General features: G+C 51.2%; 1 protein-coding gene and 1 pseudogene across 1 annotated transcript in view; one reads left to right on the top strand and one right to left on the bottom strand.

The window, feature by feature from the left end:
- Positions 1–17247, top strand: part of LOC129540301 (maestro heat-like repeat-containing protein family member 2A) — a 33167-nt gene that overhangs the window by 13022 nt on the left and 2898 nt on the right. The window contains 11 exon segments of the mRNA XM_055401363.2: positions 918–994; positions 1959–2077; positions 2352–2463; positions 5086–5230; positions 7293–7333; positions 7878–8019; positions 8495–8547; positions 8896–9003; positions 14453–14572; positions 14751–14873; positions 15977–16123. Of these exon segments, the coding sequence (XP_055257338.2) occupies positions 918–994; positions 1959–2077; positions 2352–2463; positions 5086–5230; positions 7293–7333; positions 7878–8019; positions 8495–8547; positions 8896–9003; positions 14453–14572; positions 14751–14873; positions 15977–16123 (1187 nt within the window).
- Positions 13449–13861, bottom strand: LOC129541091 (ubiquitin-ribosomal protein eL40 fusion protein pseudogene; annotated as a pseudogene).

Raw genomic sequence — 17247 nt, 5'->3', positions numbered from 1 at the left:
GAAGGATACACCTAAACTGTGAGGACTGGTTGTCTTTGAATTTCTCAGTGAACACAGACTATTTTTATAATCGGAAAACAAGTTTTCCATTTTAGAGATGAAAAGCTCTTCAGTGTGGCATCGTCCCTTGGTGCCTGAATTCCCGCCGTCGTCCACCCCGACCTCATTTCCTCCCGTTCCTCCTCCTGCAGTGACGTCGAGTAACAGCTAGACTTGCGTGTAGCGACACCCTGAGTGCCTGACTGTGGTCCTGTCCACGCCAGCCTCTCGAGAGCCTGCTCCAGGCCCTTTCTCACCTCCCTGATCTTCCCCATCAGCCCTCCCTCCTGTGCACACACACAGCACTCTTGCACACCAGGCCCTGTGTGTGTCAGCTCGTGTCGCTGCTCAGAGGCTTGGTGAGGGACACGCTCTCGGTGTCCGCCGCTTACAGGGGAGGAAGCTGAGGCTCAGAGGGGCTGAGTAAGCCCCCCGAGGTCACACAGCAGGGCCGCCGTGGTGCCAGAGCCTGAGCACAGCAGCCTGGCCCCAGAGCCCCGCCCTCTGCAGCCGGGCGCTGTGGTCTCTGTGGGTCCACTCTGTGTCTGGCCCTGTGTGTCCCGCTGAGGGAACCACCGAGCTCTCAGGGGGAGACCCTGCCCTCAAGGAGAGTCCACGCGAGGCAGAGGCCGAGGGAGTGAGGCATAGAGACCACCCCCTGGGCTGGGGGGGGTGGACACTGAGCACCAGGGGACTTCTGAGGGCAGTGGCCCTGAGCTTGTGGGGGCAGTCAGAGGTTCTCAGGAGGCATGGCATGGACGAGTCCCCAAACCCTGTCTCCCATGGAAGGTGGCAGGTGAAGCCTCACCACTTCTGGGCATCTCCTCAGAGCCCAGCCCTGAGGCCAGTGGACCTCCAGGCGGGTTTTCCTCTTTCAGAACCCCAGATGAACATCAGGACCATCTATCTGGCCATCCAGGTGGTCAAGAACACACTCTCTGACACCCGGTCCAAGGTAACAGGGTGGGGGGACCCAGAAAGAGGGTGTGTGCTGGGTCTCTGCGGGGCAAGTGGAGGAAAGTCAGGGTGCCTTTTTCCATCAGCTGCAGCCTGCTTGCCCACCCCTCCCCTCCAGCTCTGTGCGTGGAGATGGGCTGCCTTCTCAAGGAAGGCCCTTTGATGGAAAACCTACCTTTCCAGCCAGTCCTGAGTGGGGCTGGAGAAGAATAAGGCTCCTTGAAGCTGTGGCCCTTCTACCGAGACCCTCCCTGTCACCAAGATCCTGGAGTTTTCCTGCAAAGGGGCTCTGACACCACCCTGGACAGAGGAGAGGCCAAACACACCCAACATCAGCCCAACCTGCTTGGCTAGCTAGGTGTTTTGTAAGGTCATTACCACATTTGAGAAAAGCAACTCTGCAAATAAAGGTTAAAACCCACCATCTTGGCCACTGCAGCCTCGGCCCCCTGGAGAATAGCTTGGCTTCTGGACACGGCCCCTGTGGCTGACCCCTCATGTCCTGGGGGTGCAGTTCAGGATGGTGAGGGTCTGCACAAACCAGGGAGGGAACAGGGGCACTCGGTCATGAGCTTCAGGCAGAGCTGTCTTCAATACCTGGAGTATGTCAGGGGTAGAGGGAATAGGCTTGTTCTATGTCGTCCCCACGTATGAACCCTGGGGCGCCTGGGCGAAGGGTCAGGTGGTTCTCACCAGGGCTTCCTGAGGATGGAGCAACCCTACTGAGAAAGCAGTGTGCTCATGTCTCTGAAGGGCTTACATGAGGCCCCTGGGTAGACCTGCTGCTGAGCGGGGTCCAGTGGGTGAGGCAGGTGGTGGTGGACAGAGTGGGCAGCAGCCAGGTAACCCCAGAGACCCCTCCAGACCACAGCAGCCTCAAATCCCAGCTGTCTGGTGTCGTGGGATTGGGTGCAGGAGGCGGAACCTCTAGCGCCCAGCATGTCTGTGCTTTGTCTTCTCAGGTGAGGATGGCCATCCTCTGCATCATTGGGCAGCTGGCCCTGTCCAGCTTCCAGGACAGGATCAAAGGCTGGGGCCTGAAGTATGTGTCTATGCAGCTGACCTTGTCCACCTACAAACTGTTGAGTGGTGGTGGAACAGCTGGGCTTTGGAAATGATTTCCACCGCATTGAGGAAAGAGCACTGCTCGATGAGCCTGCATGCGTGTATAAGCACACAGACACACGCAGTAAACTGCCAGGGGTCTAGAAAATAGTGAAAGGTGTGCACAGCTCTGGGCATATGGGAGACTCAGTATCTGGGTGTCAAGCCTCTTGCGGGAGATGAAACCACAGCTGAGTCCATGGCAAGCCCCTGCTGGTTCACAAGCAGGCACTCCTTGGTTCTGTCTTCCAGACCAACCACAGGGACAACTTTTATCAGAGGGACCTAGAGGAGAAGATGGTCCACAAGGTCACCATGGACACCGTGAGGATCATAACCTCTTCTGTCAGTGGGATGACCAATGTGAGTTGGCTCACCAGGCTGGCACACTGGGGCTGATGGCTCATGTCTGTGCTGTGCTAGGCTGTGAGGGGACGAGAGCACAGGCGCAGAATTCTGCACTGTGGCTTCTCCCATTCCCACTACCTGGGAGGATGGGGGGCCCCATATCTTCCAATTACCTGAGCTTGTTTTTCAAGATTCAGTTCCTTGGTGGGACCTTATTACCTTCACCAGGGCAGTGCTTGGCACACAGTAGGCCTAATACATATCACTTGACTTATTGCTTGAAATGCATCCATTACCTTAAAGCCTCTCAGCCCGGGGCGGGGAGGGGGGGTGTGCGCACGCACATGTATTCAGTTGCTCAGTTATGTCTGATTGATTGTGGCCCCATGGACTGTAGCCCACCGGTCTCCTCTGCCATAGAATTTTCCAGACAAGAATACTGGAGTGTGGTGCCATCTCCTACTCCAGAAGATCTTCCTGACCCAAGGATCAAACCTTTGTCTTCTGCGTTGGCAGTCACTAGGGCCACTTGGGAAGCCCATGCGTATGTGTGCATGTGTGTATATGTGTGAGTGTGCAAATAAATGATTCTAGGGATTATATTTCACAAACATTCATGGGTTCCAACCATGTGTAAATCATCAGGGTGCACACAGGAAGGCTCAGCACGACCCCCAAGTTGTTCACAGGCTTCAGGGGAAACAAATGTGTCCATTTTTAATTGCATTATAATGTGACATAGCAGTAAAATAGGAAAAGTTTACCATGACTGCATATGGAGGGAATCATTGTCTATTAGTTGAGTCCATGGGCCAGATGCTCCCCATCCAGTGGCAGCTTCTCTTAATTACAGAAATAATCATTATAGTAATAATGATAATAATGGTTACAAGTCATTTATCACACGTGGCAGGTACTGTACTAGATGTGTAATATCTAGTATCTTATTCAATTTTCCCAACCACCCTGTGAGGTAAAGTCTGTTGTTATTATTACCTAGCTTTAATAAATGAGGAAATTGAGACTCAGGGGGACTTATTAATTTGCTCAAGGATTCTAAGCTGGTAAAGAGTGGAGCCAGGATAAAAATGCTCTTTCCTGTTTATGCTGCGTCCCTGGGGGAACCCAGTAGCCAGGGATTCTAGTCCTGATGGCTAGAACACCTCAAGCAAATTCACTTGTTAGTAGCACAGGAGCTCACCCCGAACTCCTTGAGGTAGGAGTGGGGCTAAAGGGAATCAGGGTCACTGGGGCTGTTGAGTGATCATCTGGTGAGATGGGAGATGGCAGGGTGAAGATGGAAGGCTAGAGTCATGGCTCTAAGAATCTGTAGATAAATAGAACCAGTAGCAGATGTGTGTGTGTATTTCAAAAATATCAATAAACTCAGATATGCAGATGACACCACCTTTATGGCAGAAAGCAAAGAGGAACTAAAGAGCCTCTTGATGAAGGTGCAAGAAGAGAGTGAAAAGGCTGACTTAAAACTGAAAATTTAGAAAATGAAGATCACAGCATCTGGTCCCATCACTTCACAGCAAGTAGATGGGAAAACAATGGACACAGTGATAGACAATTTTCTTGGGTTCCAAAATTGCTACAGATGGTGACTGCAGCCATGAAATTAAAAGGTGCTTGCTCCTTGGAAGAAATGCTATTACAGACCTAGACAGCATATTAAAAAGCTGAGACATTACTTTGCAAAGATCTGTATAGTCAAAGCTATGGTTTTTCCAGGAGTCGTGTACAGATGAGATAGTTGGACCATAAAAAAGGGGTAGTACCAAAGAACTGATGCTTTAGAATTGTGGTGTTGGAGAAGACTCTTGAGAGTCCCTTGGACAGCAAGAAGGTCAAAACAGTCAATGCAAAAGGAAATCAACTCTGAATATTCATTGGAAGGACTGATGGTGAAGTTGAAGCTCCAATACTTTGGCCACCTGATGGGAAGAGCCAACTTATTGGAAAAGACCCTGATGCTGGGAAAGATTGAAGGTGGGAGGAGAAGGGGATGACAGAGGATGAGATGGCTGGATGGCATCACTGACTCAATGGACATGAGTTTGAGCAAACTCCGGGAGTTACTGAAGGACAGGGAGGCCTGGCATGCTGCAGTCCATGGGGTTGCAAAGAGTCGGACTTGACTGAGCAACTGAACAACAACATATATATTGTGCATTTGTGAAGGCTGGCAAGTCTGAAATTTAGTGGGTAGGCTGGCAGGCTGAAGACTCATGCAGTAGCTGAGGCTGCAACCTTGAGGCAGGCTCTCTTCTTCCTCAGGGAAACCTGTTTTTTGCCCTCAACTGACTTGATGAAGTCCACTCACATTATCCAGAGTAACCTCCTATATGGATTATGGACTTTCATCAGATTGCATCAGGATACCTTCACTGCCACACCTAGATTAGTGCTTGATTGAATAACTGTGTTCATTCACTCGCCAAATTGACACATAGAAACTGATCATCACAGTTGGCAAGCACGGCTAGGTTGTCTGCCCAGTGTGCCTCTCTAGGGGATTGGGGGTTAGAGGGTGGGCTGGTCAAAGAGGATGTGCTGGATGCAGGGTTGGAGTGAGGCCAGCAGGCACAGCATCGCAGGCTGATCCCAGCTCCCCCTTCCTGCCCCCCCCAGGAATTTTGGGTGAGGCTCCTGTGCTCCATCACGGAGACGGACTATATGGAGGCCTTGACCCCTATCTGCGTCAGCCTCACCAACCTGGCCGAATGCCAGCTGCATGCCAAAGACGAGGAGGCCAACGCAGGCAAGAGCAGGCACGGTGGGCAGCGCCCCTGCGCCAGATGGAGGGACTGGGCAGGTGGGCCGCCCCATGCCTCGGACCGTTCCCCTGTCTCCAGGAAGTAGCCCGGAGCCCCGAGAGCCAGGCCTTGCCAAAGAGGCCACCCTTGCTGAAATCTGAGGAGGTTAAAACTGTACAGTCTTCCTCTGGCAGCCCACTCCTCTCGTCCCCACCTCCTCCAGACCCTAGCTAGACCCTAGGGCAGGGATCCTGGCTCAGGCTTCCCCCAGGTGTGAGCTCTCTGGCCCCCGTGAGCCCCCTGGAAGGGCTGTATATCCCATCTGAGTCCTCTGGAACCACCCCCACCAGGCCCTCCCACCCACCCCTGATGACGCATTTGTTAGCACCAGACTGTCAAGAAAGGGACTAGACCGACCTACTTATGGGGGACGCTACCGTCCAAGGGGGCTGCTCTTATGGTCCTGGGGCTTTGAGGATGGGTGTGGCCGGTGACAGGAGGTGACTGCGAGCCTCAGAGGACCCAGCAATGGTGAAGGGCAGAGCCTGCTCTGACCATCCGGCCAGAACCACCCCCTGGTCTGCCTCCTGCCCCAACCCTGAGTCTGGGGTTGGCTCCCTCCTGGGTGCCGCCCCTCCCTGCAGCTTCTCAACAGGCCTGCCCCTCCCTTGCCCACTGGTCCAAATGCTGTGAGTTCCCTACTCCTGGGCTCACAGCTTCCCAAAGCCTGCAGAGGGAGGGGAGGGGAGGGGGCAGGTGTCTAGTTACTGTTGGCTCAAGGAGGCCGAGACTCACAGTAGGAGAGAAACACTTTCAGGGCATTCATGGCCAGCCTGGTGTGCACTCCCAAGCGGGCACGTCCTAAAAAGAGCACAGTGTATTAACACATATATATGGAATTTAGAAAGATGGTAACCTGACCCTGTATGCGAGACAGCAAAAGAGACACAGATGTAAAGAACAACTTCTGGACTCGGTGGGAGAAGGCGAGGGTGGCATGATATGAGAGAATAGCACTGACACATGTATATTCAGTTCAGTCAGTCAGTCAGTTCAGTCAGTCAGTCAGTTCAGTCGCTCAGTCGTGTCCACTCTTTGCGACCCCATGAATCGCAGCACGCCAGGCCTCCCTGTCCATCACCAACTCCTGGAGTTCACTCAAACTCATGTCCATCGAGTAGGTGATGCCATCCAGTCATCTCATTCTCTGTCGTCCCCGTCTCCTCCTGCCCCCAATCCCTCCCAGCATCAGAGTCTTTTCCAGTGAGTCAACTCTTCGCATGAGGTGGCCAAAGTATTGGAGCTTTATTTAGCTTTAGCATCAGTCCTTCCAATGAACACCCAGGACTGATCTCCTTTAGAACGGACTGGTTGGATCTCCTTGCAGTCCAAGGGACTCTCAAGAGTCTTCTCCAGGACCACAGTTCAAAAGCATCAGTTCTTCGGCGATCAGCTTTCTTCACAGTCCAACTCTCACATCCATACATGACCACTGGAAAAACCATAGCCTTGACTAGACGGACCTTTGTTGGAAAAGTAATGTCTCTGCTTTTTAATATGCTGTCTAGGTTGTTCATAACTTTCCTTCCAAGGAGTAAGCGTCTTTTAATTTCATGGCTGCAATCAGCATCCGCAGTGATATGTGAAATAGATCTCCAGTCCAAGTTCCATGCATGAGACAGGGCACTCAGGGCCGGTGCACTGGGATGACCCTGAGGGATGGGATGAGGAGGGAGGTGGGAGGGGAGTTCAAAATGGGGAACACATGTACACCCATGGCTGATTCATGTGAATGTATGGCAAAAACCACCACAATATTGTAAAGTAATTTGCCTCCAATTAAAATCAATAAATAAATTGGAAAAAAAAAAAGCATCTTCTCAGCCCCAGCCTGTAGCACCAGGCTGCTTCTTCCCAGGATGGCCAGTTTTAATGCTGTTCTTTGTGGAAAATCCGCTGCCCTGACCCCTCCTGCATTCTCGGGGACGATGGGATGCTGTTGGGGTAGCACCTTGCAGGGCAAAGCTCCCCCGGGGCACGGGAGCGGGGCAGCCTCAGTATCCTGTATCTTTCTCTCCCCAGTGGACCTGCCTGCGCCGCAGAAGCTGCTGGCCCGTCTTCTGGTGAGTGGCTCATGGGGGCTGTGCGCTGGCCTGGCCCCCGCTGTGTCCTGCGGCGCCCCTCCCATGAGCGCCTAATCCCCAGGGCCTCCAGGGGGAGCATGGAGCTGGATGCTTGGCAGGACAGAGCTGTCCAGGCCCCCGTCGTCCCTCTGGGGAGGTGTGGCAGGGGCAGAGGGTCCCAGATTTCCCTGCTGGGCCTTTGAATGGCCCCAAGCGTCTGCAGCACACTGTCAGCAGCCTGCCCTTCCCTGAGGCTCAGCTCTGCCCTGCACCCATGCATCCCCCTCCCTGTGTTGACCCTGCTCCGAGCTCCATGGAGCCAGGGGTGGGGAGGGAGACCGTGCTCTCGTGTCTCCTTTCCTCTCTTCAGCATCCTCTGCAGGGATGCTCTGATCCTGGGAATCCTCAGAGCTCTGCTTGAAAGGCCCCATCCTGTCCAACTCTCCCTTTATGGGCTCGGAGAGCGAGGTCCCAGGTTGGGGAGCACAGACCCTGGGGCTGCCCAACCTGGGAGGGGCCCCACTGGAATCTTGGTGTTCCCCAGGTACTGATGTCGTCCCCCTACAAGGGGGAGGGCCACGGGATTGCCATGCTCAACCTTCTGAAGACCCTGAGCCAGAGTATCGCCCCGTCCATGGCCGACATGTGGGAGCTGGAGATCCCGCTGCTGGTCAAGTACCTGGAAGGTGAGATGTCCCGGGTGCATGTGCAAGCCACCCCCTAAGTGCACACGAAAGTACTGGACGTGTGGCCTGAGCAAAGGAGCCTGCGGTGCTTGTGTGAGTCACCCCGCCACGCCCCCCGCAGTGTACCCCTGGGTGCTAGTCATGTGCCTGAGCAAAGGAGCCCAGAGTGCGGATGTGATGCCCTCACACACACCCCTAGTGTACATGCCGGGTACGAACCACCTGTTCTGAGCAAAGGAGCCCGGGGCATGTGAGCCACATCCCATCAGTGTACATGCCGAGTACTAGTCACGCAGGCTGAGCCAAGGAGCCCAGGCTCCAGGTGGCTGGCACAGCCTACTCTGGTCCTCGGGCGGGTGGGGAGGGAAGTGCGGATGTGGGAAGCCCGTCCACGGAGGACCCCAGCTGCCGCATTTAGGAGGCGGCAGGGAGGAGCGGCAGGAGAGAGGAGCACGGGTGGCCTTTCTCTCTGCAGAGCACACCGAGTTTACGTGGAACCAGAAGACGTGGGAGGACAAGCTGATTCAGGTAGAGGTGATCCCGCCGCCTGAGGCCGGGGTGGGGGCGGTGGGGCAGCCCTCGGTGGGTTTGGCGTGTGGGGAGTTTAGGAGCCCCTCGGGAACACGTTCCCCTCCTGTCAGAAGACTTGGGGCACACAAGCAGCTACAGCAGGAGACCCACCCTGGAAACCAAGAGCCCCGGAGGCGGCCCAGGGGATCCCTCCCGGCAGCGCCCAAGCCCACACTAGCGCTGGGCCGGGGCTGAGGGGCGAAGCCATCTAGAGCCCGGGGAAGGCCCTGGAGAGGGAAGGTCACTGCTCTGGGTACACAGCCCTCTGGAGCACTGCGCACCTGTCCCTTCTTCCCCTAACCCCAGTTTCTGAGAAACTCCCTCAAGAAGACTCGGGGCTCCAGCTGGAGCCTGCGTCTGAGCAAAGAGCTGACCAACCAGATCGAAAGCTTTGACAGCCCCTCCCTGGAGAAGGTTGTTTCCCAGAGGGAGGGCCGTTCAGACAGGGAGGGGACCCCAAGGACAGCGCGTGTGAGGCCAGGTACGCCTGAGGCTGTCCACCACGCCCTGGGAGGGGAGACGGCTGGCTGGTCTAGGCCCCAGGGCTGTAGTGCTTTGTTCTGTCTTGTTTTTCCCTCGAGACCCTGCTTTGCTGGAGCTGGGGGACATTTCCCCCCCAGCCACCAGCTTCCCCATTCCTCACACCTCACCCCCCACCTGCAGTGTCGTCCCTAGCAGAGTCCATGGCAAGAAATGAGATGTCTGGCCGTGTTTTTGTAAATAGTGCAAAGGGTGAAGGTGACACCAAACGACAGGATGCCAAAGGGGGAAGATAAGGCCTGGAGGGGGAAACAGCGGGGCTTGGTGGTGGACCTCCACTGTGGCGGACGGGGGTAGAAGAACAGAACACCTCTCAAACCCTGCTGCACACCCACCCCCTTCCCTCCCCACACACTAGTTTCTCCTCCCTGTCTCATCCAGCTGTTGGCTCATGACCACCGCATGTGTGTATTTCATCGTTAAGGGGTCTTTACCAACTATAAACTTTGTTGAAAATCAGAGAAGGTTTCAACCAATGCAAAGCATTTCATGTACACAGATTGGAGGACAATATATTTAAGATGGTGACACTTTCCAATTTATCTATAGATTCAACACGACCCCCACTATAATCCCAGCTGGCTTCCCGCCACCACCCCCAGAGACTGACAACGTGATCCTAAAATTCCTGTGGAAATATAAGGGGTCCGGAACAGCCAGCACAGTTATGATTTAAAAACGGACAAAGTTGAAAGACTCAGATTTTGCAATTTCAAGACTTCTTGCATAATTACAGTAAACAAGACAGGGTGACACTGGCATCAGGATAGGTAATTGATGGAATAGAATTGAGGGTCTGGAAATAGACCTCACATTTACTGTCAATTGATTTTCAAAAGAGTGCCAAGACAATTCAGTGGGGAAGGAGTAGTCTTTTCAACAAATGATGCTGGGAAGACTTGCATAGCCACTTATAAGAAGATGAAGTTGGCCCCCTTCTTCATACCATACACAAAAATTAACTCAAAATGGACCATATGTGTAAACATAAACTGTAAAAATATAAAATTCTTAGAGTGAAACATAAATATAAATCTTCATGATCTTGGCTGGAGCAAAGCCTTCTGAGAAATAACACCCAAAAGTAAAGGTGATGAAAGAAAAATTAGATAAATTGGACATCATCAAAACTAAAAAGCTTTGTGCTGAAAATGGTACCATCAAGAAAGGGAAAAGACAACCCAGAGAATGAGAGAAAATATTTGCAAATCTAGTCCCTGAGAAGGGACTTGTCTCTAGAATATATAAAGAACTCTTATAACTCAATAATACAATGGCAAATAAGCCAATTTAATAATAGGTGAAGGAAAGATATACAAATGGCAAGAAATCAGATGAAAAAAATTTCAAGATCATTGTCATTAAGGAAATGCAAATCAAACCGCAAGATATTACTCCACACTCACAAGGATGGCTATAATCAAAAAGACAGATAATAACAAATATTGACAAGAATATGGAGAAATTGGGACTCTGATATGTTGCTGGTATAAACACAAAATGGTACAGTGTTTTTGAAAAACAGTTTGGCATTTCCTTGAAATGTTAAATATGGAAGCTACCTATGACCTAGCAATTATGCTCTTAATTAAATATGCCCAGAAGAAGTGAAACCATATGTCCACACAAGAGCTTGTATGTAAATATTCAGAGCAACATCACTCAGATAGCCAAAAAGTGGAAAAAGCTCACGTGTTCATCAGTGGACTCAGAGTAAACGAAATGTGCCATCTCCGCACAACAGAGTGTCATTCAGCCTCGAAAGGGAATGAAGCCCTGACATCTGCACGGAAAGGGTGACCCCTGAACACGCTCCACCGAGTGCGGGAAGCCAGATGCGAAGGCTGCGGACGATGCACTCAACCTGTGCAAAATGTCAGAACGGCGACTCCAGTGAGACAGAATTAGATGGGTGGTTGTCACGAACGAGGGGAATGCGGGGTGATGCCAGGGGGTACAGGATTTCTTTTTAGGGTGATGAAAAATGTCCTAACCTTGGCCGTGATGGCCATCGCCCAACTTGGTGAATGTGTGAGCTTAAAATTTTTACCTTAAATGGGCTCATTTAGCAGTATGTCAATTATACCTCAGTAAAAGGTTGGCTTGAAGCTCAACATTCAGAAAACAAAGATCATGGCATCTGGTCCCCTCACTTCATGGGAAATAGATGGAAAAATAGTGGAAACAGTGTCAGACTATTTTTTTGGGCTCCAAAATCACTGCAGATGGTGATTGCAGGCATGAAACTAAAAGACAGTTACTCCTTGTAAGGAAAGTTATGACCAACCTTGATAGTATATTAAAAAGCAGGGACATTACTTTGCCAACAAAGGTCCGTCTAGTCAAGGCTATGGTTTTTCCTGTGGTCATGTGTGGATGTGAGAGTTAGACTGTGAAGAAAGCTGATCGCTGAAGAATTGATGCTTTTGAACTGTGGTGTTGGAGAAGACTCTTGAGAGTCCCTTGTACTGCAAGGAGATCCAACCAGTCCATTCTAAAGGAGATCAATCCTGGGTGTTCATTGGAAGGACTGATGCTAAAGCTGAAACTGCAATACTTTGGCCACCTCATGCGACGAGTTGACTCACTGGAAAAGACTCTGATGCTTGGAAAGGTTGGGGGCGGGAGGAGAAGGGGACGACCGAGAATGAGATGGCTGGATGGCATCACCGACTCTGTGGATATGAGTTTGAGTGAACTCCAGGAGTTGGTGATGGACAGGGAGGCCTGGCGTGCTGTGATTCATGGGGTCGCGGAGAGTCGGACACGACTGAGCGACTGAACTGAACTGAACTGAAAGACGTTTAAAAAGAAGCTTTAGAGAAGTCAACTAAAGTTTTCATTTGTTCAAATATGCACCCTTCATAATAGCATATGTAAAATATACCCTTTTGATGTATATCTTCTGTAGCTGAGTGCTATAGATTTGTGGGTATAAGATCTCATCAGCTGTCAGTCAGGGCCAGATGCCCATTTCAAAGAAACGTATATGTAGTATTTAATAAGCCAATGCATATAATTTAACCTTATTACAATAACTCACCTAGCTTAAAGGAAAGTAAACAAATAAATAGGGTTTTGTTGGCTCAGATAGCTTTAAAAGTCACGACTGGATACAGTGGCTTCAGGAATTTCATCAGGCCTCTCCCAGACTCTTCATCACTCAGACAGGCATCCTCTGGGGGTAGGGGAGAGCAAGGCTGCTGAAACCTCCAGATTTGTAATTCCGGTAGATAGAGTCATTCTTTCCACAAAAGTAACAGGCAAAACCATCATCTCTCCTATAAACAAAGAAAACAAAAATATGACATAATGAAAAGAGACCCTATTCAAAGCAGCAACACAATGTTAAATATGTAACCAAATAAAAATACTAAATATATGAAATATGTGGAACCAAGGTGAAGAACCCCAAGTTACAAGAAGGGGCAGAAAGGCTGAAAGAAACCCTGACCAAACATATACACTCTCTGCTTCTTGGCTTGGAAGGCTCAGTGTTGCTCAGGTGTCATTCTTTGCTCAAGGTAATCTGCAATACAGGGACCTCCCTGGTGGTCCACTGGTTAGGACTCCGTGCTCCCACTGCAGCGGGGAAGGGTTTGATCCCTCGTCAGGGAACTAAGATCCTGCACAGCAAGTGATGCGGCCAAAAAAAAAAAAAGATCTGCAATGCACTTTACTTCTAATTTCTCAAAAGGGAAATGTGTGGAAATCTGACAGTTTTATTTGACAAGATTATTTCCACATTTGCCCTAATGAAAAAAAGGTAAGAGAATAATAGCTAAGAGTATATTTTTTAAAAAGCTCATTAGAGAAGGTTTTGTTCTCCCAGAACAAAGATGTAAGTGTATGAAATGAAATTCAGCCATGGAGTGACAGGAAGAATATACTGATGAATATTTTTATAGTCTTTACATGGAATAGAATAGACCTTCATATGCATAAAAAGAATCCTTTAGAAAGACAAAGGAAAAGAAAGAGACTGTACTCTGTGAAAACAAAAATTGTCTGCATGACCAAATGAAATCACTAGGAATAAAATCAAAAGAGAAATGAGACACTGGGGACATATGGACCACAAGAGTGATCACTTAAAAAGTGAGCGTCAGACTATGCTTGGTTTTATTCTTTCCTTTAAGATTTTTTTTTATGTGGACCATTTTTTAGAAGTCTTTTTTGAATTTGTGATGGTATTGTTTCTGTATTATGTTTTGGCTTTTTTTCTTTTTTTCAATGAAAGGGAAACTTTATTGAGGCCCTAGGACCACGGGGCTTGGGCAGGAGGCTGCCCTGCGGGCAAAGGAGAAGCCGGAGAAGCTTTATTTGACCTTCTTCTTGGGGCGCAGGTTGTTGGCGTGGCCGCGCTTCTTCTTGCGGCAGTTGACAGCACGGGGGTGCAGGTGTGCATAACACTTGCGGCAGATCGTCTTGTCACAGCTGTATTTCTGAGCGAGCTGGCGGAGGGAAGCCTCAATGATGACGCCTCGCAGACGGAGCACCAAGTGCGGGGTGGACTCTGTCTGGATACTGTAGTCTGACAGAGTGTGGCCGAACTCTGGCTCTTTGCCCGGGAAGATCAGACGCTGCCGGTCAGGGGGGAGGCCCTCCTTATCTTGGATTTTGGCTTTGACATTCTCAGTGGTGTCACTGGGCTCGACCTCAAGGGTGATGGTCTTGAGGTCAGGGTCTTCACAAAGACCTGCATCTCTGCGTCTGCTGCTTGGCCGCCTGGTTGAAGGGAAAGAGGGCGGCGGATGTTTTGGCTTTTTGACTGCTTGATTTTAAACCCTGGTTCTACTACTTCCTGCTAATTTTCTTGTCTCAAAATACCTATTTGCCTTTCAGAGTTCTTGTGCAGATTAAGTGAGATAATATATGTCTGTTCTTGTTATTTTTTCCCAAATGTACACACAGCGTTCTTGTAAAGAAAAAATAAGAGAAATAATCCAACAATGGGGAAATAATAGAGGCAGAAATTCCAAGATTGGACCATGAGAAGATGCAAAGATGACTAACCAAGATGCAAACATTCTACCTCTCGTGGATAATATCCTAAGTCAGAGAGAAGGCAGTGCTCCTAGGTTTGCTGGTGGGAGTGTAGATGATTCAGTTTATACAGGAGAGAAACTTGGCCCCCACTCTTGGTAACATGCCTGCCCTGCAGCAGCCTAACCTCTCAGATTAGCCTGGATACTTGTTTTTAAAAATATACAAAAGGCACATTTTTAAATCTGGAGGGACGAGTAGGGACCTCCCCTTGGCAGTGACCCCAGAGGGCTGGGTTGGAGGCTCGAGGCTCACTCTGTCCCTTCCACCTCTCCAGGGCTTTCTGTACCGGGCCTTGGGCTTCACCCTGGCCACGGGCCTGGAGGCCGACAAGGTGGAGGTGCTGCTGCTGGAGCTGCTGTAAAAGATGGACTACAGCAACGGCTTTGACCGGGAGGTGAGGGTGCCCCGTGGTCCCCTCCGGGCCTTGGGAGGACATGGTGTGTGCACGTCTGTGCATGTGTGCATGCGTTGTGTTTATCTGAGTGTGCGTGCATGTCTATTTATCCGCATGTGTGTGTGTGTGGGCAGCGGATGGGGTGTCCCCTCAGCCTGCCCGCTGGGTCTCCCCACAGGGCGTGATCCTGTGCTTTGGCCTGTGTGCCCGGGGCCAGGTGAAGACAGTGCTGGGTGTGCTCCATGACTTTGAAGAGAGGATCCAGGAGTCAGAGCAGTCCTGGCAGATCGGCACCTGGCGGGTGAGGCACCCTTGCTCCATCATCAGCTCTCCGGGGGGCTCTTAGAATGATGCTCTCCGCCCCCAACCAAGGCTCTTCAGTTCAGTTCAGATCAGTTCTGTCGCTCAGTCATGTCCAACTCTGTCACCCCATGGACTGCATCATGCCAGGCCTCCCTGTCCATCACCAACTCCCGGAGGTTACTCAAACTCATGTCTATTGAGTCGGTGATGCCATCCAACCATCTCATCCACTGCCCCCTTCTATTTCCGCTTTCATTCTTTCCCAGCATCAGAGTCTTTTCAGATAAGTCAGCTCTTCGCATCAGGTGCGAAGTATTGGAGTTTCAGCTTCTGCATCAGTCCTTCCGATGAACAGTCAGGACTGATCTCTTTAGGATGCACTGGTTGGCTCTCCTTGCAGTCTTACTGGATCTCAATAAGAAACTCCCCTCTGTGTCTCCTTCCCCAAAGTGGAGCGGGGAATTGGATCAAGGCGGTCAAGGGCCGGTCCCTGGAGGCTGTCTGTTCCATCCGCAGGGCACAGTGCCCGGGGCTGCCTGAGCCCCCAGGGGGCCTCCAGCTGAGTCAGCACCGAGCTTCACGTTTTGGCCTTGACCTTGGACCCTTGCCCTGGGGATCTGCGAGTTTGGAGAGAGAGAATTGGGAATGTCCTGGCTTCTCCACAAAGTGGAGCCTGAGACCTGGTTTTCTACTCAAAGCCTGGAGAGAGTGGGCTCCCCTGCCCCTCCTTCCACAGTGGGTTGGGTGGCCTCCAGCACCTCCTCCCAGAAGAGCTGTGCTGAGTCTGTTTCCAGTGAATCACCAGCATCTTGGGAGCCCCTGGCCCAGAGCAGGTGCCCAGTAGGTGAAAGCATGAAGGCACGCACAACCGCCTCTGGTTGGGGTGTCCGCACAGAACCCCTGCAACCGGGCAGTCATGGCCATGGACTGACTTGCTCACCATGCTACAGCCAGGACATAGCATATGGCAGGTGCTCAGTAAAATGTGTTCAATGAAAGAATACACGATTGAGCACTTCAGGTGCCCAGGAAACACCTGAAGGAATAGATCCTCTCCCTGATGGCCACAGTGGTTTCTTCCCCTTCTCCTTGGCCTCACAGAAGGACCATCCCTGGAGGCGGGAGACGGTGAAGGGTGCGCTCATGGTGATGTGCAGCTGTGTGGCCTGGTACTGCCACCCACAGATGCTTCTCATCTATGTGGACAACTCCATCACCGCCAAGATCATCCACCATTACTCCAGCAGCTTTAGGTAACCCCGGGATCCCACAGACATGCCGTGCCCTGGCGATGTCCCCCTTGAGCCACAGGCTGGTCGGGAGGAGAGCCACCCTGCATCGTTATCTGGGCACTGCTAGCCCCACCCAGGAGATCTGAGTCCTGGAATCCTGTGTGTCAGTCAGCATTTGGGAAGATCATTGCCCCAATCTCTGCTGTTCTCTGCTGCAGGGGGGGTTGGCGGTGGGGAGCAGCCCTTCCCCCACTTTCCAAGTAAGGTGACTGGGGGTTGCTGAAGTCACAGGACAAGCCCTCGCCCAGCTCCTGGCACATGCCTTCTCTCACCTCTGCCCTGATATTGACACCTGACCCCAAGCCCTTTCATAACGGTCAAGAAAGGGGCTGTCTTCAGAGAGGCAAAGGGACTGGCTGCTTTCTTGGAAAGGCACGGAGGAGAAAATTCAGGAAATAAAGGAGAAATGACTTTATTATTAGTGTTGAAGTACACATGACATGAAATTTGTCATCATAACCACTTTTAGGCATGCAGTTCATTGGCATTCAGTTCAGTTCAGTCGCTCTGCTGCTGCTTCTAAGTCGCTTCAGTCGTGTCCGACTCTCTGCAACCCCATAGACGGCAGCCCACCAGGCTCCCCCGTCCCTGGGATTCTCCAGGCAAGAACACTGGAGTGGGTTGCCATTTCCTTCTCCAATGCGTGAAAAGGAAAAGTGAAAGTGAAGTCACTCAGTCCAAATCTTTGCGACCCCCTGGACCGCAGCATGGCAAGCCTCCCTGTCCATCACCAACTCCGGAGTGCCTCATGTCCATTGAGTCGGTGATGCCATCCAACCATCTCATCCTCTGTCGTCCCCTTCTCCTCCCGCCTTCAGTCTCTCCCAGCATCAGAGTCTTTTCAGAGTCAGTTCTTTGCATCAGGTGGCCAAAGGACTGGACTTTCAGCTTCAGCATCAGTCCTTCCAAAGAATATTCAGGACTGATTTCCTTCAGGATGGGCTGGTTGGATCTCCTTGCAGTCCAAAAGACTGTCAAGAGTCTTCTCCAACACAGCATTTCAAAAGCATCAATTCTTTGGCACTCACGTTTATTTATAGTCCAACTCTCACATCTATACATGACTACTGGAAAAACCAT

The sequence above is a fragment of the Moschus berezovskii genome, chromosome 4 (genome assembly GCF_049115385.1).
Source record: "Moschus berezovskii isolate FMDL1 chromosome 4, NW_MosBer_1.0, whole genome shotgun sequence".
Classification (NCBI taxonomy): domain Eukaryota; kingdom Metazoa; phylum Chordata; class Mammalia; order Artiodactyla; family Moschidae; genus Moschus; species Moschus berezovskii.
Note: the sequence above shows the minus strand (reverse complement) of the source record. Positions and strands in the feature narration are given on the sequence as shown.